This window comes from Leopardus geoffroyi, chromosome A2 (assembly GCF_018350155.1).
Source record: "Leopardus geoffroyi isolate Oge1 chromosome A2, O.geoffroyi_Oge1_pat1.0, whole genome shotgun sequence".
Lineage (NCBI taxonomy): Eukaryota > Metazoa > Chordata > Mammalia > Carnivora > Felidae > Leopardus > Leopardus geoffroyi.
Window position 1 is genome coordinate 142,137,148 of NC_059331.1, and position 23,754 is coordinate 142,160,901.

Here is a 23,754-nt window from a genome sequence, read left to right on the forward strand (position 1 = left end):
TCTCTCCCTCTCTCTCTCTCTCTCTCTGCCCCTGCCCCACTCATGCGTGCTCATGCATTCTAGCTCTCTATCTCAAAATAAATGAAAAAAAGAAAAGAAAAGAAGTTAAATTATGTGTTCCAACTGCCTAGCCTAGCACCAGGCATAAAGAGGTTTAATAAAGGATCATTGAGTTGAATGTAAGTGAGTTGATTTTTGAAGTCATAGATTTGAAGTCTTCAGAATTGTGAATTATCAAGGAAATGCTGAGTTGATTATACTATCCAGTTATAGATATATAATAGATATAATGAATAATCTATATCTATATGGACATACATCTAGATATATGGATACAGACATAGATATTTTGAAGAGAGTTTCATTGACTATCCCGAAACCACAGAGTTGATTTGGTTCAGTAGCTCAGACACCATTTGTAGAGTTTTCTGATCAATCAGAATTTTAGTAGACTTAATCTTATGCATGAATTTCTCTTCTTAAGGAAACTTTGAGGAGGGGGAAGACACGGGATGGGATCTGGATTAGAAAGAAGTAGAGCAAAAAAGGTTAATTTTTTTTTTTTAAAAAAGCATGCTGTAGGAATTCTTATGAGAAAGCTGTGATCAAGGCCATGAGAAAACTTCCAAGCTACTTCACCCTTGGGATGACTTCATTGTGGTTATCAAAGTTTCTACTTTGACAGAGATAGCATTCAATAAGAAGGCATATGTTTCAACTGAAAGTCAAGGATACCAGGAAAAAAGAAATTTGAGTCCCAACTGCCTCCATTGGAGTCCAACCTGTATAATATTTTCCCAATTGTTTTTTCACTTTCAGACTCTTCCCAATAGCTCATTTAAATTGTCTTCAAATTGATCTTCCTACCACAGAGTTGCGACAATGTTTTTCCAGTGCTCAAAAAACAAGCCACATTTCCTGAAGGACTCCGTCTGAACATCTTTCAAAGCATGACCCTTTTATAATATGGTTTCAGTGCATATTTTCATCAGCATATTCCATGAGGCTTCTATGCACACATAGCATGGGAACCAGACCGGACCAAACCAAACATTTATTCTTCAGTCGTACCCCACGAGTTTTCTCTCTCTTCCTTTCTTTAACCAGCTCCCTCCTCCTGGAGTGTTCACTCCTCATAGTACTTTTATCAAACTTCTGACAGACTATCCATCCAGTTATCTTACACAGCCTTTCACGATCTCTCCCAGTCTGGTGGGCTCTCTCTCTCTTTTCTGATCCATCATGGACCTTTACACCTCCCTAGCAGGTCCCAGCTTTAACCATAATTGTACACGCATTTGTCTTATTTCTGCTTTCTCATGCCACCCCTGCCTGATTTTGAAAATCTGACACTAAGCTCTGGTTACTTTTATTTACTATAGGTGATAACATAGAACATTTTCTACATCATGTTCTCAGTTTTTCTCTCTTTTTAAAAACTTATTTATTTTGAGAGAAAGAGGGAGTGAGAAAGAGAGTGAGAACATGAGCAGGGGAGGGGCAGAGGGAGAGAGACTCCCAAGCAGGATCCTTACTGTCAGCACAGAGCCCACCGCACGGCTCGATCCCGCGAACTGCCAGATCTGAGCTGAAACCGAGAGTCGGATGCTTAACTGACTGAGCCACCTCAGTCAGTATTTCTTGATTTATAAAGTTGACTAAGTCTCAGGAGAGACACTGTGAAATCACAATTGTTGATCTCAGTAGCCAAAACCTAAATTAGGTGTCCTCAAGAAGTTTTCCAAAGATTTATTACAGGGATCTATAAGAAGACAATGGTATCTTTTTTTTTTTTTTTCTCTCATTCTCAAATCCCTCAAATTCCATACAATACAGATAGTGGGGCAGTGGGGTGGGTGGAAATCCCTTCACAGAGTACTGGACTAGGGAAAAGGAGATATTCTGGACATTGTCATTTAGTTAATCTGAGTGTCATCTGGAAGATGAACGGTCTAGATTAAGTATCTTTAATTTTTCTAACACTAAAGCTTAACAATTTAAATAACATCATGCTATAATCTGGAAGAAAGAAGTCACCACTCGGTTATGCTCAATGTACAGAAATTGACAAAACAGAGGGTGGTTTCTGGCCAGCAAATTGGTTTCCCTTCTATGCTTTGTCTGAAGACAGACATTACATCTATTGCTAGGCCGCTGTCTCTGCCACCTGATTTAGACACGTGTCCTGCGTGGCAGGCAGTCATCCTACACAACTGCCAGAGCTTAAACTCCTGAGGGGAATCTAATATTCAAATGGAGAGGATTAGTTTTTTGTTGGAAGCTTATGGAATATCAATTCAAAATAAATTTGAATATTCAAGTGTTCAAATCAAGATATATAAATATTTTATTATCCTACTACTGTGCTTTCATTCTACTTCGAGAAATTAAATCACACAGATGTAACCAAGTTCATTTTTTAAGTGGAGAAAAGTTAGAATTCAGAGTGCTTCAAAGGTCAGTGTTCAGAGGAAATCAGATGACAGGTGCATCATGTTTTAGTCCTCGATTCTGCTCATAATTCATAACAGGAAAATCTATAGCTCTATATGCTAGTTCAGAGGTGAATAATAATGATAAAAAAGATACTTTCTTCCTGCTCTACTGTCTATTCACATTTTATAAATACTTGGAAGTAATTTTACATCTGTATCTGAGTATTAAAAATACAATTTTGTTTGAACATACAATATAGTTGTATATGAATCATGCATATAAAATAGTACTATTAGGAAAACTGCTTTAGAACATAGTGATTACCTGCCTTAAAGGAAAATAGAACTTTAAAGCAATAAGGCTGACTTTAAATTGTGCGTAGAACCAGTAATTGTGTATTTAAGGCAATTAAAAGATTTATTGAATCTCGGTTAAAAGTAGATTGACAATGACATTAAACAATAAAGTATAATTTATTTGGTGCTACTTTGTGAATGCTCCTTAACTACAAATCATCTCACAATACCATATACAATATACTGTCAATCACAACTCAAACATAAAATAACCTACAAAATCGCATGGCTATCATCAATATACACTGATTATATTTTTAAAAGAAAGTTAGTAATTAATTAAGTTAAGGTGCAGTAACTTTTTTCAAATAAAATATTAGCACCATCCCAGATATAATGATCTAAAACTATTGGCCTTCTCATACGTCTTAAATAACTAAATATAAACATTTTTTTTCAAAGCACAAATATTAATTTGCAAAATCAGTTCTACAGTCGTTAATATTTCTCTCTTTCGTTGCATTTTTCCCCGGTAGGGAAAAATATGAAGTAAAAATGTTGACAGGATATGAAAATCAAACACATAGATCTAACCAAAGAAAAGGCTGCTTGTTCTTCAGCAATGCGTTCCAACAGAAGCGAAAGTGGACATTTCGCGGCGGATGGTACTGAAAGGCGAGAGTTCGAGTTCTGTGGTGTATTCGTTGTCATTGTCGTCGCTGGTCACTGTCGAAGACTTCTGAATGCACTCATCACAGCAACAGCAGCAACACTCCATGAAGGCCCGACTGAAGGGTTTGCAAAGACAGAAAAGGAGGACAGGGGTGACACAGGACTTAAAGAACAAAAGGAACTGGCTGATGATATAAAGCAGGTCCATGGTCTGCTGGGAAACCCCCGTAGCCATGTAGGCAGTAACAATGTTGCAGATATTTTCAGGAATAATGCAAAACCCATACAAAATGGTCAGAGCCACCACTGTACAGTTCATCTGGCTTTCCAGCTGAATCTGTCGCTTATTCCCTCGGGTACAGGCTTTCTCCGCTTTGCGGATTTTCCTCGCAGTCACTAAAGAGCAGGTGATGGTGAAAAGTGTGGGCAAACAAAAGTAACAGCCGAAGTACCACCAGAGTCTTGCGCTGTCATAGGTAAGGGCTAGAACGTAGATGGTGTCCGGTAAGTCAGGGGAGACCTTGATGACGCAGCGTTCCGCGGGAGCTCGGCCACTAAACCCCAAATCCTCCTTACTCAGCTGGCGGAGAACGACTTCTGGAAGTGCTAACAGTAGGGCACCCACCCATATAACAGCAAGCTTGGCAGTTGTGGAAGAACAGTTCTCGATCATTTCATAGTACATCTGCACGTTGGTGGCTGCTCGGAAGCGGTCTATACACAGAGCACATAAGGTGAAGGTAGTGACTCCGAGGGAAGCCACCTGCGGGAGGAGCACAGAATGCGTTTATGCCGGGTGATCTCTGAAAGATCGGAATACTAGGCAATAAATACAGATTGGCAAAACGGGGAAAAAACAAAACAAACAAACGAAAAAACACAAATAGAACAATTTCCTGGAATGAGGCACGGTTAACTGGTTAACTGGGTTGGTGACATTTGCCAAATCATTGTAAAGATGAAAATAGGCAGGAAAAAAAAAGAGGAAAGAAATGTAGTGGTTCAGGGTCATGGAGTCAGAAAAATTTACAGCTGGAAGGATCCATAAGGACCCACTAGTCCAATACCACTTTGTTATGAAAAGAACACAGACACCCCAAGAATTTCAGTCACCACAAAAATGCCTGCCACCAGAAGATCTAGATAAGGAAGGATAGTTGAGTGTATCCCATTTTCATTACTACAAGGGTAATCACGTTTTCCAGTGTGGGGGCCGATAGCACACCTCACACACAGCAAACATTTAAGAGCTTATCGGGGCACCTGGGTGGCTCAGTCAGTTACATGTCTGACTCTTGTTTCAGCTCAGGTCATGATCTCACGGTTTGTGAGTTCGCTCTGCACTGACAGCACAAAGCCTGCTTGGGATTCTCTCTCTCTCTCTCTCTCTCTCTCTCTCTCTCTCTCTCCCTCCCTCTCTCCCTCCCTCCCTCAAATAAATAAACTTAAAACATACAAGAGTTTATTTCCAACAAATGAGATGACTAGAGATCTCCAATTTCTCCTAATGTAAAATAAAGTATTTTAATATTATTTTCAAATGATATACTTCTGGAAAACAAGAAAGGCAAAGTCTCCAGAATTTGAAATCAATGAAAAAACAAATGCCCAACAGGTCAGTGACTCCTCCCCCTGCACATTGCATGCTTGCCCTAGGGACATCTGCATTTCCTAGTGAGAGTTTCAGGTTGGTTTTAGCCAGAGGGATGGGGCCAGGTACCCAGGTAGAGAGCTAAGAAACAAGGCTAGAGTCAGTGTTTGTGGGGATTAGGTCGAAGATCCCCTTATGAATTTCAAATTCCCCAAATAGTGACATCTTCATGGGTATATAGAGAAAAAACATAAAGGGAAATAGTAGAGAAACTTGTCTGCATTACATGATTTGGATCTAGGTGAACTGGAGATTAAAAAAAGGGCAAATTCTAACCAGGAGCCCGAATTACACTGGCCTAAGGCCAGAATTAACACCATCTATGTGGCTCAGAAAAACCCAAATTACAATTTTAAATTGTCCCAGGCACCTGGTGGAAGAAAGCACAAACCTCTCTGGAAAAACGCACTTTAAAAGCGGGCCTCAGAGAAATCCACAGATAAAACTCAAGGGAACATGAATTCACAATTAAAAATCACGATATGCAAGAGACAACCCACCAATTGTGAACTTATGTGCCAAAAGAAGCAAGGTACAGAATCAGGCATATATCAGCCGTATACATTTACCATGAAATAAGTACATTATGAAATTTAAAATTAAATGATACTAAAAGAATGTCAAAGAAATAGGAGACATAAAAGTAACCATGAAAATATGCAAAAAGGAGCCAGATATAATGTCTAAATATACCAGTCATAGGAAAATTTCAGATCAAAGAACCTTTTGACGCTGCCCACATAGAGCCCTGTATCCAAAGTCATCTATGCACATGGCCCAGGCATCTAGCTAAATCAACAATTAAAGGTTAACAACCAAAACTATGTACATATTTTTTTCACACAGATACTTTGCCAGGAATATAAATGCATGTTCCTAATGTAAACATACTATCATTCTGTAGTCTGTAAAATATTTACAAACATCATACACTCTAATAGGGTACACAGACATGTACTCAACGCAAGCATACATTTGTTGATATCAATTATGTGCCAAACACTCTGCTAGATACTGGGGATATAGAAAGAAACAAGAAACCGTTCTTTCCCTCAGAGAGGTCATAGTCAGCCAAGAGGGGGAAGGTGGTTCTCACAGTCACAAGATAAACACGGTCGTCATCTGGGAGCACCAGGTTTACTCAACTATTCAGAGGAAATTGAAGTAATTTAATGTTTAATACATGTAGCCATTATTTGTATACTTAGGTAAAGACAATGAAGGTAGATGGTAAACTGTCCATGAGGTTTAAGATGAAACAGGAGACAAAAACTCCCTAGGTGGGAAAGATGTTTTGGGGTGTAGCACCTTGGACACTCGGTATGTGCATGCACTCTCCTCTGGCAGCTATTGGTCATGCCTTGGCAAAGGGGCAAGGGGGGAAATATATATATATATATATACACACACACACATATATATATATTAGACATATATATATTACATATATATTGGACATATATATAACAGACATTAACATTATATATATATATATAATTAGACATTAACATTTTATAAATGTTAATGTCTAATTTTTTGGAACTCAAAGGGATCATGTTGAAAAAAGGAAAACCATTTGTCATAACAATTTGGACACTCAACACATTGGTTGTTTATCTGCCACATTCAAGCTGTCACTCTCCCCAGGAACGATGGCAACTTGCCTTGCAGATTCTACGAGAGTTCCAATGTCCAATGTTCTCCCCCTTTTACACGCAACACATTAGTCAACGTCTACCAGTCCCGCTACAGAAAGTAAGGACGTGGCATCCATGCCCTGACTATTCTCACAACTCTTAGTGGAGACAGTCTGAAAACGAGATGTAATGAGGGCTTAAGTGTATGAAAAGCAAAACTGAAGAAAAAGTATGACTCACAATCCACATCAGGGCAGATCAAGACTACATGACTGAGCTTATAAGCACAATTCCTGTTGTACAAAATCTTCAGAAAGTTTTGCATACATACCAGTACAAGGAATATCAATCCGATATGACTGCCGTAAAAAGTCATCTCTACATACACGGTTTTAAAATTAACCTTCAAATTAATGAATCATTCATCTTGATGGTAATTTATTTTGCATCTCTGCCAGAGATTCAAAATAATTCTAAAATTGAGGACCCTGCTGTGCGACTGTCTTAAGATCAGATCTGTCAGTAACTGCCACACTTTGAATGGAAACCCGAGGACTTGCTCTCTTCTCAAGGTCTGTATCAAACAGTATTACTTAGAAATTGCAGTATTTTATTTCATGGATTTCTGAAACATTACATTTACATACTAGTTTTTCAAGCAGTTTGATTCATTTCTCTAGAAGAACATGAAACAACAAAAGGTTCTCCAACTATCAAATGCACACACATCCTCAGCAAGGCTTTCTGTGTCATCTTCACTAATGCAAATCTTTGTGCATGTCACCCATGTATCCTGAGTCAGTCCATAAATAAAGCTACAAAGGTTAATGCTGTGCATTCTTTTACAATTATGAATAGCATTTCTATTAAAAGGAAAGCTTGGGGGCGCCTGGGTGGCTCAGTCGGTTGAGCGTCCGACTTCGGCTCAGGTCACGATCTCACGGTCCGTGAGCTCGAGCCCCGCATCGGGCTCTGGGCTGATGGCTCAGAGCCTGGAGCCTGCTTCACATTCTGTGTCTCCCTCTCTCTCTGACCCTCCCCCGTTCATGCTCTGTCTCTGTCTCAAAAATAAATAAACGTTAAAAAAAAAAAATTTTTTTTTAAATAATAAAAAAAATAAAATAAAATAAAAGGAAAGCTTGGTAAGACAAAAACACTAGGGAATCTGATGACAGGCAATCTCTCAGAGACTTGGAACATCTATTTGATTGGTAGTTTTCTATCATTCTTTACAAAGAACACATAAGACTCAAGAGATAGCATCTTCTCCCCTGATTAATCTCCTTAATTTTAAACACAGAGATTTAAGATCTGGACCAATGATCACAAGAGCTAGCATTTGCATACCTAACTCTCAGTCTGTTGCAAAGCATTTCATGAAAGGTAATAACCAATGAACGTAGGTGGACATGTACTAAGAAGGGTGTGTTAGATTGCCTCTCCTTAGATATTTATGAACTGTGATACATATCCACTTTTAATTAGAAGAAGTTCACTTGCTAGAAAACCAAAAAATGCTTTCTAGGCTCTGTATATTTCATTGCACATGATAACAAAAGCCAGAGCAAGTTTTAAGCAAAATTTACATGTGCTCCTACTTTCACTCAGGAATTCTATGCTATTTTTTTTTTTACTTTATTTGCATGTGAAAGCAGGGGAGGGGCAGAGAGAGCAAGGGAGAGAGAGAATCCCAAGCAGGCTCCATGCTATAAGCCTGAGCCCATCGTGGGACTTGATCCCACCAATCATGAGATCATGACCTGAGCAGAAACCAAGAGTCTGGTGCTTAACCGACTGAGCCACACAGGCACCCTCCTACATTGTATTTTATTTGCAGATGCTTAGTTCTTCAGCCATATTCTCAAAAGCTTTAGGACTGAGCACCAAATATGTTTAAAAGAACATATTTGATCTGTAATCCAAATCGCGGTTTGAGGGAAGCTTCCCAAGTTTCATACACAAGTTTCAGGAGGCTCCTGCACCTAGTTTCTTGTTGTCAAATCGTACTTCTCTCTGATAGTGTTCTCCTCCGTTAGTATCCAGCTGAAGCAGGAAAGTCACAAGAGCTGGGGCCTTGGAGTAAAATGCTGCCCCAAATGCAGATGGCACTTACCATGTAGTTGCCAACAGCAACCGCAGCCCCAAGGCCGGTCCTAGATGTCTCCTCCCTCTTACTGCCACTGCCTGCAGTGCTATCACTTCAGATACTTTTCTGCAAATCCATTTATGCACTTGATTTTATGAAGCGAAAGAGCAAGAAAGGTACAAAGCCCCTGCTCAGTACTTTCCCAAATTATTTATAGAAGGCTTTAAACATCTGTAAAGAATCAACTTCAGAAATTAATTGATAAAAAACATCTGGATCATGGGTGGTGGGCTAATTTCTGCTATCTCAGATATGAAATCTATCCATGCAATTAAAAATGCAAAATGTTGGTGTAACATGAAAAGATCTCTATCACAATTTTCAAACATATTTGTTTACTTACAGCTCATTAGAAATTCTACTGAGATGAATAGTGCAATTATATGCAATTATAAAACCGTATCATAAATGCTGGATCTTCTGCATTTAATGACCATATCAGATTGCTAAAATTCAATGTCACTAAGAAATATGCTCTTGGGAGTAAAGCTGGTAAGGGGTGGTTTTTTGAAGCAACATCCTGAGAGATGGAATGAGTAAGATGCAATCTCCTATTAATTAAACTGCAATGGGAGAAATAATTAACATCAACAAAAGCAGAACTGTAAACACTTCTAATAGACAAGACTATTAATTTTGAGAATGAAGATCAGAGGGAAGCTGGAAGCATAAATTTTTAACTATTTGGGAAAAAGATATTAAGCATTTGAGGGTGTTGGCATCAAAATGCACAAACAAGAGAATCAAAAGGAACAATTCAAAAATCTTTCTTTCAGGGGCGCCTGGGTGGCGCAGTCGGTTAAGCGTCCGACTTCAGCCAGGTCACGATCTCGCGGTCCGTGAGTTCGAGCCCCGCGTCGGGCTCTGGGCTGATGGCTCAGAGCCTGGAGCCTGTTTCCGATTCTGTGTCTCCCTCTCTCTCTGCCCCTCCCCCGTTCATGCTCTGTCTCTCTCTGTCCCAAAAATAAATAAACGTTGAAAAAAAAAATTTAAAAAAAAAATAAAAAATAAAAAAAAAATAAAAAAAAAAAAAGGAACAATTCAAAAATCTTTCTTTCAAACAGCAATGCTCTGCCCTTCTCCATATCCGAGAGGAGCAACCATAAAACTCCTTCAGCGCCCGCTCAGTCCACATCCAGAGTGGTGAGGCTTCTCCAAGCTGCAGCCACCTGCGGCATTGCTTCGAGGCACTGGGCAGGCACAAAGTTGATACATGAGTACTCACCGTGGGAAAGCAGCAGCTCTGGGGTCAAAATGTTCTTCCCACTGTTCAAGTTCAAATTCAATACAAAAATACAGCCCATGAGAAAGCCTAGGCCATCATAGTCACTTTTCCCGTTCCCTCAAAATGATAGGAAGAAAGTATGCACGGATGCTTTATGAAAAATGGTAAGGATCTTTGTAGGAAGATCCTTGGCTGTTGTCTTATCTGTTGCTCCATTTCTCAGAAGCGTACTGCAGACAGACAAATAAGAAATCATTTTGAATGAGAGTAAGCTATGAAAGTACAACTCTTACCAAATAAATAGTATCTCTTGCTAAACTTTCTGATATAAATCAGTGATAACAATGGGGGGGTGGGGAAGACCAATGTACTTCCAAAGCAAAATGTCTTTCATATGAAATTAGGTCTATATGCTTCAGTACAGTGAATAGGCTGATTTTTAGAAAATAGGGACATTTCTAACTAAAGTCATGACAACTGTACTCTATCCTAACTTATATTTTACCTCAAAAAGATGTTTAAGTAGATCTATTTCTGTGTACTCCTTTGTATACAAGTAACTCACAAAACAAGGGCATTACTGTTAAGAAAACCCATTCATTTGGACCATGAATGATAATCTATTATAAGTCTGTGGTTACAGGCCTAACAATCAGTCAGGAAAAAAGCAGGAGGAGCACAGGGTAGAGTTTCCTTTGAAACTCTAAATGTCTTCAGCTTGTATGTCTTTGGCGTCCTCTTGCATTTTCCATAATCCTTACGCTTACAGCACTTGAGGGCAACTTTTCCAGGAAAGAGACGCTTCTTTGAACACCGGTGGGACTAACATGTTATCAGAGACTCTGTTGTGAATAAGATGGCCTTTTTCAAGAGGTCTTCATTTCAGAAAGCATGCAAGTCATGACACTGTGGTAGTAACACACTTCCATTAGTGTTTCCAAGTCAAAATAGAGCAAGGAGGAGAGATTTGCCACACCCCTTCCAGGCATGCGTGCATCTCTAAAACAAAATAAAGCTATTTACAGCCACTCTTCCACAGTCAAAGAGAAGGCTTCTTACCTTTATCAAAATCACTAGGATTTAATCTGATACACCCACATATTATAAATATCCATTTATTTCAATTATACCCAATATATTTCATCTATACTTGATTCCCAATGTTATGGAAAAGCAAAATATTTTGAAGATATTGACTATTACTATTGTCTCATTCTCTACCTCCCTCCCTTTTGCTTAAGTTTAGTAACACGCTCTTACTTATTTTAAAAACAATTGAGACTATTTTTTTTAATATGAAATTTATTGTCAAATTGGTTTCCATACAACACCCAGTGCTCATCCCAACAGGTGCCCTCCTCAATGCTCACCACCCACTTTCCCCTCCCTCCCACCCCCCATCAACGCTCAGTTTATTCTCAGTTTTTAAGAGTCTCTTATGGTTTGGCTCCCTCCCTCTCTCTCTCTCTCTCTCTCTTTTTTTTTTTCAATTGAGACTATTTAAAAGCTAACATATCACCCCAAAACTTGTATTGATGTTATAAATCTTTCTTTACCTGATTGTCCCACCTTGACATAAGGTTTCCTACCAATTGTGACTTCTGGCTTCTGCAGCACAGTACATTTCTGTGTACTATATATACACAGTATAACAGTACATATATATATATGTATGTATACACACACACACACACACACATACATACACACACACACATTTTACTACAACTTGCGTAAAATATTATAATTTGGTTATAAATGTGTCAATGCTCATTAGTATAAAAAATAACAGCGAAGCAAGATTAACATCATTTGTCCTAGGAGGGAAACAATCTATTGAAATCAACAGATGTTAATATATATAATTTATATATTCCATGTTGATTCTCAATAATTAAAATCCATTTAAAAATGTAATATTTATCCCAAGCCCAAGCTTGGCCATCCCAAGCTCTGATGAGTTTCCAAAGAACAGTAATCAATTTTCACAAATTTTCCTTTGTCCTTAATAATATTAGTTTGCATGACAGAAAACCTAAACTAAAAACATATTCCTCATCCATTTGTGGCTGGGTAATTATGATTTGAATGACACTAAGAAACCCGAAATTTTGAAGACAAAATTTCTCTTCTCTTAGCCAAAACTCCACTCTTGGTAGTCTGTTAAGGAAGTACTCTTTCTTCACTCAATCCTCCTGTAAAAGGTATGTACCTCTAAATCTTTCATCTTGCTGTGAATGAGTTAACAGATCTTTTCCTATACATGAGAAAGTTGAACCAAGGAGAAGACAGTGAAGGTAGGAGAAAAGGCACTTAGGGTGAGGAGTGACGAGCAGGAAGTAAAAAATGGCAGCCTTGAGCACAGTCATAGACTAATGAAAATGACTCACTCCAGTCCTGGATCAAATCAGTGACCTTGGCCTTGTTAATGCTATGAACCATTCAAGTGTGCTGACAAATAACAGTGAAAACCATCATAAATTCACAAACTGAAAGTATTCTATCTCGGGAATAAGCCTGGCACTGTGATTCCATCCTGTGTTTTATGGAAGTTTTATGGAAAGTATGTATACCTACTTTTCAAATAGAGAGGCCCCATATCTGAAGTTGCAGCAACCCCATTTTCCACTCTACCTTGAAAGTTTAGATGAGATCATCTCCTCTGGCAAAAAGAATGCCATTCTGATTAGGATACTTGAGAGTTAGTCTTGACAAGAAGGTTGGGTTAATTAGTAGACTTTGGCAGGTCAATTCTTGGGAAGTTAAAGGACAGGAGGATCCCAAGAGGATGAAATCAGAAGTGCAATGCCAGACACAAATCTCACTGCATAGGAGCTTGCCCATCCCTCTCCCCACATAGTCCACACCCCAGACACAGATTCCTGTGCTTCCAATGTGACACTGTTAAATCTAGTTGCAGCACATGGAAAGAGCTTTTAAAGGTGGAAACATCCTATCAAGGTCCATGGTGTGGACGGGTGAAAAGCATGGTAGATACGCCTTCACCTACTCAGCCTGGGAATCATAAACTCAGACCTATTTTGCTTTTGCAGGTATATTTGCTTCCTTTTTGCTGTTGAAGGATGCTTTGTTAATATAACTAGGTATCTTGGCAATCCATGGGAACTCAGGATAAGTCCTCACTCAGAATCTTTCTTGCTTGAAAAATTAATCCAATTCTTGAGAAAGTCCATTCTTTCTGATACTCTTTCTATAATAGGGTCTGAAGTATCTATAATAGGGTCTAAAGTATCTCCATTGTCAGCACTTCTTCCTAGGTTCTCTAAGGTCCAATTAAATAAGAGGTACATTTTTGAGATTTTTCAGAAGAAAAGGACTCAAATCAGTGTACTATTTATTACACTGTTAAATAAATCATTCATTTAAGTCAAATTTTAAAATTTGATTTACTTAATTCCTTATGGCTAATAGACTCATAATTCCAAGGCAGAGATGGTTACCTCAGGCAATGTATTCCAAATAATAATTCAATTTTTAGAGTAATTCTGTGTTCTAAGTGAAATTTCTAGGGCTGTCCTATCTGCCCAATTATCTTGCCAATCATTCTAATGGGCTTCCTATCCCATGAAATATTGAGAAAATAAGAAAGCAAGAATTAAGAAACTTTCATATTTGTATCTTTTCATCATGGACCTAGGCTGTATAGATTTATGCAGATTAATAAGAATACGATTGAAAAATAATTAGAGCACAGTTTTCACTTGTATTTCTCCATTTTTGATTCTGAGTACAACTGTGAGTGGACTCATTCCAGGACCCATTCCTGACTTCCATAATATCCTGTTTAAACCTCTGTTATAGGGCACCTGGGTGACTTAGTTGAGCGTCGGACTCTTGATTTTGGCTCAGGTTATGATCTCAAGGTTCATGAGTTAGAGCCCCACATCCAACTCTGCACTGACAGTGCAGAGCCTGCTTGGAATTTCTCTCTCTCTCTCTCTCTCTCTCTCTCTCTCTTTCCCCTTTCTCTCTCTCTCTGCCCTTTTTCTGCTTGTGTGCAAATGTACATGTGTGCACACACACACACTCTCTCTCTCTCTAAAATAAGCAAATAAACATGAAAAAAAATTAAATAAACCTGTTATAGCACTCATTACACTGCAGAACATTACTTCTCTATAACTTAATTTTTTTAAGTTTATTTTTATTTATTTTGAGAGAGAGTGTGTGTATGTGCATGTGCACGCAGGCGCATGTGAGGGGGGGGGGAGAGAGAGAGAGAGAGAGAGAGAGAGAGAGAGAGAGAGAGAGAGAATCCCAAGCAGGCTCCAGGCTGTCAGCACAGAGCCTGACTTGGGGCTTGATCTTAAGAGCCATGAGATCAGGACCTGAAGGGAGGTGAAGAGCTGGATGCTTAACCAACTGAGTCACCCAGGTGCCTCACTTATTCTATAACTTTAAAAGCAGTAAGGAATCTATGTTATTCATCTCTGGAAACTCTCCCCCCTTTTCTCCCATGCTTTCTACTCCCATCCCCACCTAACATGGTAACTGACATAGTAGAAAAGTCCGATAAATTTTTGATTAATAAATGAATAGTAAATAAATGAATGAATGATGACATACATGGAAAAGGATTATAGAAGATAATGAATTACTCAAATTGTTCTTTAATTAGTTATTGGGTGCTGCTGTTTTATATATAATCCTTCCAAGCTGAATGCCAATGAATATCTCAAGAAGGGGAGTAGAGAAAATCCATATTTCTGTGTGTCTTCACTGATAAACTTTAGAAAAGGATGGCTTCTCAGTATAATAAATAGTTAAGGAAATTATTTGAATTTCACATTTGATTATCATAAAACTTTTATTTATGTAGAATCTAAATTCAGTAAACCTTGCCATACACTATTCATAAATGGCATTGTAAATAAGAGCTCATTCTATAACTTTTTAAAACTTGTCTGTGAGAATCATCAACTATTTTTATTCCGTGGAAATGTAGAAAACGATTATAAAAGGATTAATGGGAAGTCATAAAATATTTGTTAAGCACCATTCTCACACAGTGAGTTTATTTTTCCAGAGAATATTATTAGTAACTTTCAAATTGCTCAAAAACCTGTTTGTTTCCACTTACAAGTCCATCAGAATACCTAACGGCTAATCCACAACTCAAGCAAATTTGACATCTGCCATGTTAAGTGCGCTGTTACTTGAATGTGGGGCTCTAGGGCAATCTGTGTGGAATCGCATACCTGTATGGTAAGTCATCTTCAGCTTCCAGGATCCTTCCTTTCTTACCTGCCAGTGCTAACTACAGTCTCAGGCAATTAAAGGGCCATCTATTCCACTCAGTTTAAAAACAGTATTTTTAAAGCCATTGGAGAATTTGGCTCTTTTCACCACAAAAGATTGTAGATCTTTCACAAATCATCCCTGGTCCAGGGGTCCTGGGGAGATGCATTCCCTCTATCCATCCTCTACCCTCACGTAGGAATCTTGTGTCCCAGTAAAATAAAAATAAAGTTCGATCTGGGATTATCTTACGACTATTTGAAGCCTTCTTCCCTATCACGCATCATGAAGGTATGAGTTCTTTAAACTAAGGGGGAGCCTGTATCATTCAAAACTTCCAATTGATGTCCCAACAGAAATAAATATTTGGCAGCGGACTGGAATCAGACGATACACTGACCGGTTGGCTTCCATCAAGTAATGAGCAATGATCTGTTCCAGTTGTCATATTCAGTGCCTGAATTATTTGGCTTTAATAATTTTTTACATCCTTAAAGGGATAGTATGGTAGGAAACTCCTACACCATTCTCTTATTGCAGTCCATACCCAGACCTTCATTTCCATCTTTCTCTCTCTCCCTCCTTTTTTCCCTCCCTCTCCCTTGCCCCTCTCTTTCCACATACAACTATCATTTTGAGCATAGTTTTGTTTATTGTGTCTATTTTGTCTACTATCTGATAAATGAGTTTAAAATGATGTGTCTGTTAGGATGACCACCATCCACTCAGATTCTCTTCTCTCCTATCCCCTTCTCCTACCATTCCATTCGCCCTTGGTCTTTACAGGATTTATCACTAGGCCCCAAAGATACCAGAATCCTGGAATAGAAAGAGAGAAGCTATCAAGTACAACAGTTCCTGGTATATTCCCACTCATAGCAACCTTAAATGTGATAAAACAACTCTCAAGCAACAGACCCAGGAAGCTGGCTACTCTCGTCAAGCCTTATGCCAACAAAGTGAAATAAAAACAAGAGTTGAATGTAAATTGCAAAGATGTGTAATTTCTGCTGAAGAAACAACTCCTCTTTTTCTACGCAAGCCCAACTTTCCCCCAAATTCCACTGTCTCCTTAAGATTATGCTAATACTGAAGTTGTAGGGGGGGTGGGAGTTGGGAAAGAACTATCGTAGAAGAGGAAAAGAAGGCAAAGAGAAGAGAGGAGAGAAAATTTGTGAATACAAATTAACTGTGGTCTAGCTACTATGAAAAACAGTATGAAGATTTCTCAAAAATTTGAAAATAGAATTACCATATGATTTAGCAATTCCACTTTTGGGTATTTATCTGAAGAACATGAAAACACTAACTTGAAAAGATATACGCACCCCTATGTTCATTGTAGCATGATTTACATTAGCCAAGATATGGAAACAACCAAAGTGTCCACTGATGAATGAATGGTAAATAAAATGTGGTGTGCGTATGTATGTGTATATATTTACAATGGAATATTATTCTGCCACAAAAAAAGCATGAAATCTTGCCATTTGCAACAACATGGAGGACCTCAAGGGCATTATGCTAAATGAAATAAACCAGACCGGGAAAGACAAAGACCATATGATCTCAGTTATATATGGAATCTAAAGAATGAAAAATCTCAAAACACCAAAAACCAAGCTCATAGAAACAGAGGAGACCGGTGTCTGCTAGAGGCTGGAATTTCTGGGGATGGTTGAAGGGTGTCAAAAGATACAAGCTTCCAGTTATAAAATAAGTCATGGGGATGTAATGTACAACATGGTGACTATAGGTAATAACATTGCATTACATACTTGAAAGTTGCTAAGAAAGTAAAAAAGTAGATCTTAAGATTTTCATAAGATAAAAGAATGTCATAACTATGTAAGGTGATGGATACTAACTAGAGTTATTGTGGTGATCATTTCACGATTACACAGCTATTAAATCATTATGTTGTACACCTGAAACTAATATCATATGTCAATTATACATCAATGAAAAATAAAAATTAATTGTGGATAAAATTTTATACTAAGAAATATTAAAAATAAAAACACTGGATAAGGCAAAACAGATTACTATCTAAAAGGTAAATCATACACTATAAATCAATAATAACGTGCATGGGGGGATGTCAACAAATAAAGTAAATATAAGAAAGTAAAAAGTGAAGAGAAGGCAAAATCTAAATAAAAGGAAATAAAATTCAAATAATTTTACAAGTCTTGTGGTCAAGAAGAAAACAATTTGGTGGGGGAAAGGTTTTTGAGAAAGTTTAAAGAAATGTAATTATTTATAGTGTCTTTTACCAATCTAAAACACTTCGTGATTTTGCGAACATGAAATGTAACCTATGTAACTTGATTTGATAAAGTAATCATGCTTGACATATTAAAAACTGCAATTGTATCAGATTATTGAAATTAAAAATTTTTTTTTTTTTTTTTAAAAACAGCTACCAACTCTGGAACTTAATGTTCTGGGTTTTTTCAAAGGTTTTATTTTAAGTAATCCCTATACACAATGTGGGGCTCAAACTCACAACCCCAAGATCAAGAGTTTCATGCTCTGCCAAATGAGCCAGCCAGGCACCCCTGGAACTTACTGTTAATTTAAGACAAACAAGATGAAACCTAAGAATATAAAAAGCCATAAACTTCAGCATATAGCAAATGATGTTAACTGGGCTTATTTTTTCCCTACCTACTGGATATAAAAATCTTCTTTAAAAGACACCAAGGAGCAGACATAGAAAGAAACACTCCCTGGATATTCTTGCCTCCTAGATGTTTGTCTAATAAACAAGCTTGAGACAAAATGTCTGGCTACCACGGAATAGGTATATATGCTTGGGATGATCATTTCTCCTCTCTGGGTCTCATGTTTCATCTTTAAAATCAGAGGGTTGGATCAGACTGCCCGCTGGTTCTAATTTAACATGATAATTCAAAAACCACTGTAGTGAGGGCTGTGGTTCCAGACTGCCTCCCCACAGAATTCCTTCAGGTATAAAGTGCTGATTCCAACTTCTGGGACTAGTGGTGATTGACGGCTCTTAGCTGCATCCCTCTCTAGGAACTGCCCTTCAGAGAGATCCACCCAGCTCAAGGTTATGCCCCCTTCCTGGAAGCAACTTGCATCCGGTGACTGGTCCCTTTAGGGGACATAAAGTCTGGGCCATCTTGCCTCAATTCAGGATATTGTACAAGGCCCTCGGGGCCCTGCAACTCCCTGTGGTATCAGCTGAGGTCTCAGTGGGATCTGTATCACGGTTCAACTTTCCCCCCTGCCCAATTCTGCTTCCTTCATTCCCTACGAGGCACTGAACCTAAGCACACACCCCAATAAACTTCCTGTGAAGCAAATATCCACATTTGGGTCGGATTTCTCAGGGACGTGACACGGAACAGGCACTAAATCTCTTACTTCTTGGAGGCAGAACTGTTTTATTTTGAGTTTTGGACTGTATTTATTGTTCTCAAAATCAGGAACTATGGGGCTGATACTACTATCCAATAATTATTTTCACAAAACATACTAACACATTATAAAATTATTTCAGAAGAATAGGATTAGGTAGGAATGTAGAAACACTACATCTGAAGATAGTCATTCATTACTTTAACAATAAAAAATGTATATTATAGTCTAATTTTTAAAGAAAAAAAATGAGTAAATTTTTTCCAACCTTTGCTTCTCTAGGGAAAATAAAACCTAGTACTAATAACTAAAAAAATGGGGCTATAAAGAATAGGAAAAACTACAGAGCAAACAAAACAAAACAAAACAAAACAAAACAAAACAAAAAAAAGCAGTAATTGTTTTAATAATAAAAGAGGTAAAAAATAAACTTAAGAAGCAGAGAATTAAAAAATGAAATACAAATGAAAATACGCATTTTTTAAGAATCCTCAGAGTTAGAAAAACAATTAAAAGACATACATAATACCATCATCACTCAAAACTCATAGGTTGCATTAAACCTGAGTTTTTATATCCTTTTCTGAATTTGGATGGGATTCCTTTCTTTTAAAGTTTTTTTTTTTTTTCAAGAACTTGGGTAATATGTTTTTTCTTTCCCCATTTTTTTTTCTGTCTTCTTTATATGGTTTTTCCCTCTAATGTATAAAGGTTTTATCATGCCCAGTACATTTTAGACAAGCCAATACACTTCTCTTGTATGGCGGCGGGGGGGGGGGGGGGGGGGGTGGGGAGCGGGTAACTCTCCTGGTCACTGTATAGTTTACTTTTGTCTCATTCTTATATGTCAATTTCTTCTGCATTATTCAAGCAAACAATCAGAGAAATCTTAAATCTTGACCTTGAAGCTGCAATTGATAGGCACATTTCTCTTACATGAATTCAATTACCTCCTCTGCAATTCAAAAATGAACTACCAAATAAATTAGACATTTCAGAGCTACTTGGAGCCTGGCAACAAGAGAAACCCTAGGTCTTGGTGAAGCAGCAACAGCTGATTTAGCCAGCATGGAATGATTCTGCGTCTGATCCCTGCCAGGATAACAGAGGGTCTCATTTACTGTCTCTTCCCTTACTTCTTCTAAGTAGGTACTGTTTTCTGTTTACTTATCCCCTAGCTTTAGGCCCTGGAACAATGTTGAACATAGTGTCACTGGCCCTGGTGCCAGACAGGATCAGGGGCTCTGGAATATTTACAGTTTCCCTTCTTCTGCTTCCATAAATGAAATGGGCAGTCTGAATGGAGGAAATCAAGGGCCAGCTGGCTAAAAACACAACTGGCAACAAAGCACTTGGGCTCCTTCCAAGAGCTGGTGTTTAAAGAGAGGCCATTTAAAGAGCAAATTCCAACCACCATAATAATGGTTCAGGACACTAGCTGTAAGAAGAAACAATAAGATTTTCCTCAGAAATATTTTTGTTTCCAAAGTTTTGAACCTGTTATATTCCCTCTTCTTCTTAAGAAATTTTCTAGAGTTAGTCAATCCCTTAAAATAGCTAATCAATACCCTAACAAATGACAAGTATATGTTGTATACTTCTGAGAATTTATATATCTATATATAAATTCTATGCCATGATGGCCAACGTGTTATTCTTGCTTAAGTGCATTCACACGAAAGAAATAAAACTGTTAAGAAATGGAGAAGGAAAAGGAAAGAAGAAATCAAAAATGACATAAGAATTTAGATGGGATAGCATGGCAGAGAGCCAAAGACACGTAAACTAATTTTGGAAGGTTATTAACATATCATGAAGCCAACTGACAAAAGCAGATTTCCTTTATTAAATAAAATAGTATTCCAACTTATATATTTAAGAAAAAATGCAATAATCTTCTTGGGGAGAAATCATATTGGAGCCCTACTGGATAAACAAAACATGGTTTTTTGTGGTTGCTGAGTTCTGGTAAGACAACCTTGACTGGTCACTTATTAACCCTAGAATCTCTGATAGGTGCCAAATAAAAAATATATATAAATGCCATATTCAGAGAGATAAATTTAAAATCTAAACAATTCTATACATTATGAGATCATAATTGATTATATCATAATCCAGGAGAAAATGAATTTGAAGGTGGGTGAACAAAGCTGCCTCTCTCTCTCTCTCTCCCCCCTCCCTCCTTCCTCCCTCCTTCTCTCTCAATGATTGGCAAGAGAAATGGAGGAAGGTACCCAGAAAAAAAGTGAAGGGGTTCAGCAGCCAGGTAGGTGCGTGGAACAGCAGTTCTGATGCTATAAATCCCAGAAATGGGTAAAGCCAGTAGCTTGAGACCCCCTGGAAGGCATTACCTCGATATAGGGCACAATCTTACAAGAGAAGTCCTCCAGCAGCCACTTTTTCGTCAGCTCGTGAAAGATGACAAGCGGAAGGCAGAAGAAGATGATGAGAAAGTCCCAGAAGGCCAGGTTGGCCAAGAGGGAATTGGAGATGCTCCTCATGTAGTAGTTGTGACACACGATGCACATCACCGCCAGGTTGCCAATGATGCCAGTCCCGAAGATCACCACAGACAAACACATGACCGCATAGGCGCCGTAGGACTCCTGGGTCAGTGGGTAGAAGGGGTTCTTTATTCTCAAGCGTCGGTTTGTGCTGTTTCCCCGGCGGGGACCCCCGCGCTCGTGGATCCCTTCGCCCGAGGACCCATTCTGGGCCAGCGCCCTGCCAGGGGGTGCAATTGTCCTCCTTTCGTGCCCAGACAGTCCATTGACCGTCTTGGGTGGGGTGTCGTGGTGGGAGCCCTGGAGTTTCCCGCCTCTCCTTGGCCAGTAATAAAGGTCGCTGGCGCCAGGTTCCGTCCTCACACTCTGCTCCTGGCTGTGCCCAGAAATGCCAGAGCCTCTAGGACCCTTCTCTTCCTCCTCTGAGATCTGAAGGAGGAGTTGGAGAGCCGGGGGGTTCCCTCTCGCCAAAGTTCCAGGGGGCTCCTGACCTCGGACACCTTTCCACCTCCAGGCTCCAGGCGGCCTCGCTGGAGGTCCCGAGGGTTCTGCGGTCAACGCCTCCGCCCCTCTGCCCGCACCTGGGTCACCGCCCGGAGCTGCCCTTATGTCCCTAAAGGGCGGTGCGCGCACCGCTGCCCCCTGCTCCTCCTCCCTGAGCGCACGGGCTAGCAGGTCTTCTGCAGAATTTCCCAGTCCCCAAGAGTCCCTGCTGCGACGGTGGCTCAGTGCAGGTGAACAGTTTTCCCCCAGGCAAGTTTCGTTTCTTGGCGAAGAAGCGGACCCGAGGGCAGGAGAGGCAGAAACCTTGAGCAGTAGCAGAAGCAGCAGCCGCAAGGTGCGGGCGAGAGGCGAGCCCGGGGCCCGCATGGCTCGGTGAGGGCGCTCCCCGCGGCCGCGGCTCCCGGTTAGGACCGACACCTGCTGCCTAAGTTGCTGCTGAGAGTTAGACACATGTCACATACTCACCCCCGCCCCGGCAGTGGGGGACGGGAGATTACGGGGAGGTTGGGGGATGGGTCTTGGGTCACAAACCCTCCCCCTCTACAATCCTTCCTCGTTTGGCTTCCCGTGCATCTCTCGGCCGAACCCACCCCGAGCGCTGCGTATCCCCCCCGCAAGGTTCAGAGAGGGAGTCACTGCTCCCGACGGCTGACCTTGAAAAGTTGTAACCAACACCTGACTGTTGATGAATGTTGCTACCGGGAGAAGCCCGGACCAAGCCCCACGTTCCTCCCTGCCTTTGGGTGGTTGCCTTCTTGGTAACAGTTGCTCTGCCTATTTACATCCTTTCGATACAGCTTTATCCAGTTGGTAACAGTTGTGCTGCCTTTTTACATCCTTTCAACCGCTTTGTCCAGTTGTAAGCTGAGGTCGCTACAGGGGGAGAAAAACAAGTTCCCCTTCTTCAGATGACTGGCAGCCACAATCCCGCTCCCGGCTCGCTGGAAACAGGTTGCAAACAGCCAGACGCCGCGCAGACGCGCCCGGGAAACTCTTGCCCCACCTAACCCCAGCGACTCGCCAGGCCGCGGCTGCCGTGGAGAAGCGGGATGCGAAACCCGTGGTCACTGTCAAAGTTGCTTCTCCTCCAGCTCAAAGTTGACCAGGGGGCGGCGCCGGCTGCTGGGCGGTGCGTCCTGGCGGAGAAGGGAGTCGATGGCGGGAGTGAGGAGGGCGGGCGCCGCTCCTCGGTGGACGGTGCCGTGCCGGCGGCCGAAAGAGCTGGTGGCGGCGACAGCGGGCGCTACCCGGGCGGAGAGTGTGGTGCCTGGAGCCGCCGCGGGCGAGGCGGTGCATGGCCGGAAAGGGGGAGGTGGCCCGGCCTCTCCCCGCGGCTCCTGTCGCTGCGCGCGAGGGCGACACCCAGCGCTCCGCTCCTTGCCTCCTCCCCCTCCTCTGCCTCTTCGGAGAGATGCCGGTTTGTGGGGAGACTGGATTCCCTGGTGGTTTACGACTCATTAAACCCACACACGTTTCATTCAAGCCCTTTGTAGCTGCTTTCACTCGTAGGAGCTGGAAGCGGAGAGGGAACAAGGGCGGGGCGCGGAGCTAGAGATGGGCGGGACACGTTAATTCCCCAGAGGTCGGAACCAGCTTGACAGGTCCCAGAGCCGGGTGCGGAGGAGCAGGGGCGAGACCCGTGCTTTCTCTTCCCATCCGCCGTGCGCATGCCCAGGCCTCGGCCCCGAAGGAGTAGTAAGGTGAGCAGCCCGCTCACCTCGTTCGGTATTCCCGGGGGCTGAGACTCGAGAGAAAGGAAGCTCAGAGGTTTCGTTCGCAGAGAAGGAGCAGTTCCGGGAATGGGACGGGCAGTGAAAATGTCCAGGATGCATCGTTACCTTTAACACCGAGTTAGGAAGCATGCTAACAGGGGTTACTTAGAATGCCCAGAGTACAAAGAAAGTAGTTTCGTTTGATGAACTAGTGGGAAATGACAGGTGGGCGAAAATTAACTTGGCATGGCTGACCATGCCTTTCCAACCTTTAGCAGGAACCCTGCTAAAGCTGTTCAGGGTATAGTTGGTAAGACAGACA

The 23,754-nt window shown here is 40.5% G+C and overlaps 1 protein-coding gene across 1 annotated transcript; it reads right to left on the reverse strand.

Moving 5' to 3' along the window:
• Window positions 1-568: 568 nt before the first annotated feature.
• GPR37 (G protein-coupled receptor 37) lies at window positions 569-22,986 on the reverse strand. The gene is made up of 2 exons (XM_045495495.1): window positions 21,064-22,986; window positions 569-4,167 (listed from the first exon to the last, which is right to left on the reverse strand). Exons 1-2 carry the CDS (start codon window positions 22,084-22,086, stop codon window positions 3,349-3,351), a joined length of 1,842 nt encoding a protein of 613 aa, XP_045351451.1. The 5' UTR covers window positions 22,087-22,986; the 3' UTR covers window positions 569-3,348.
• Between the last annotated feature and the right edge of the window lie 768 nt (window positions 22,987-23,754).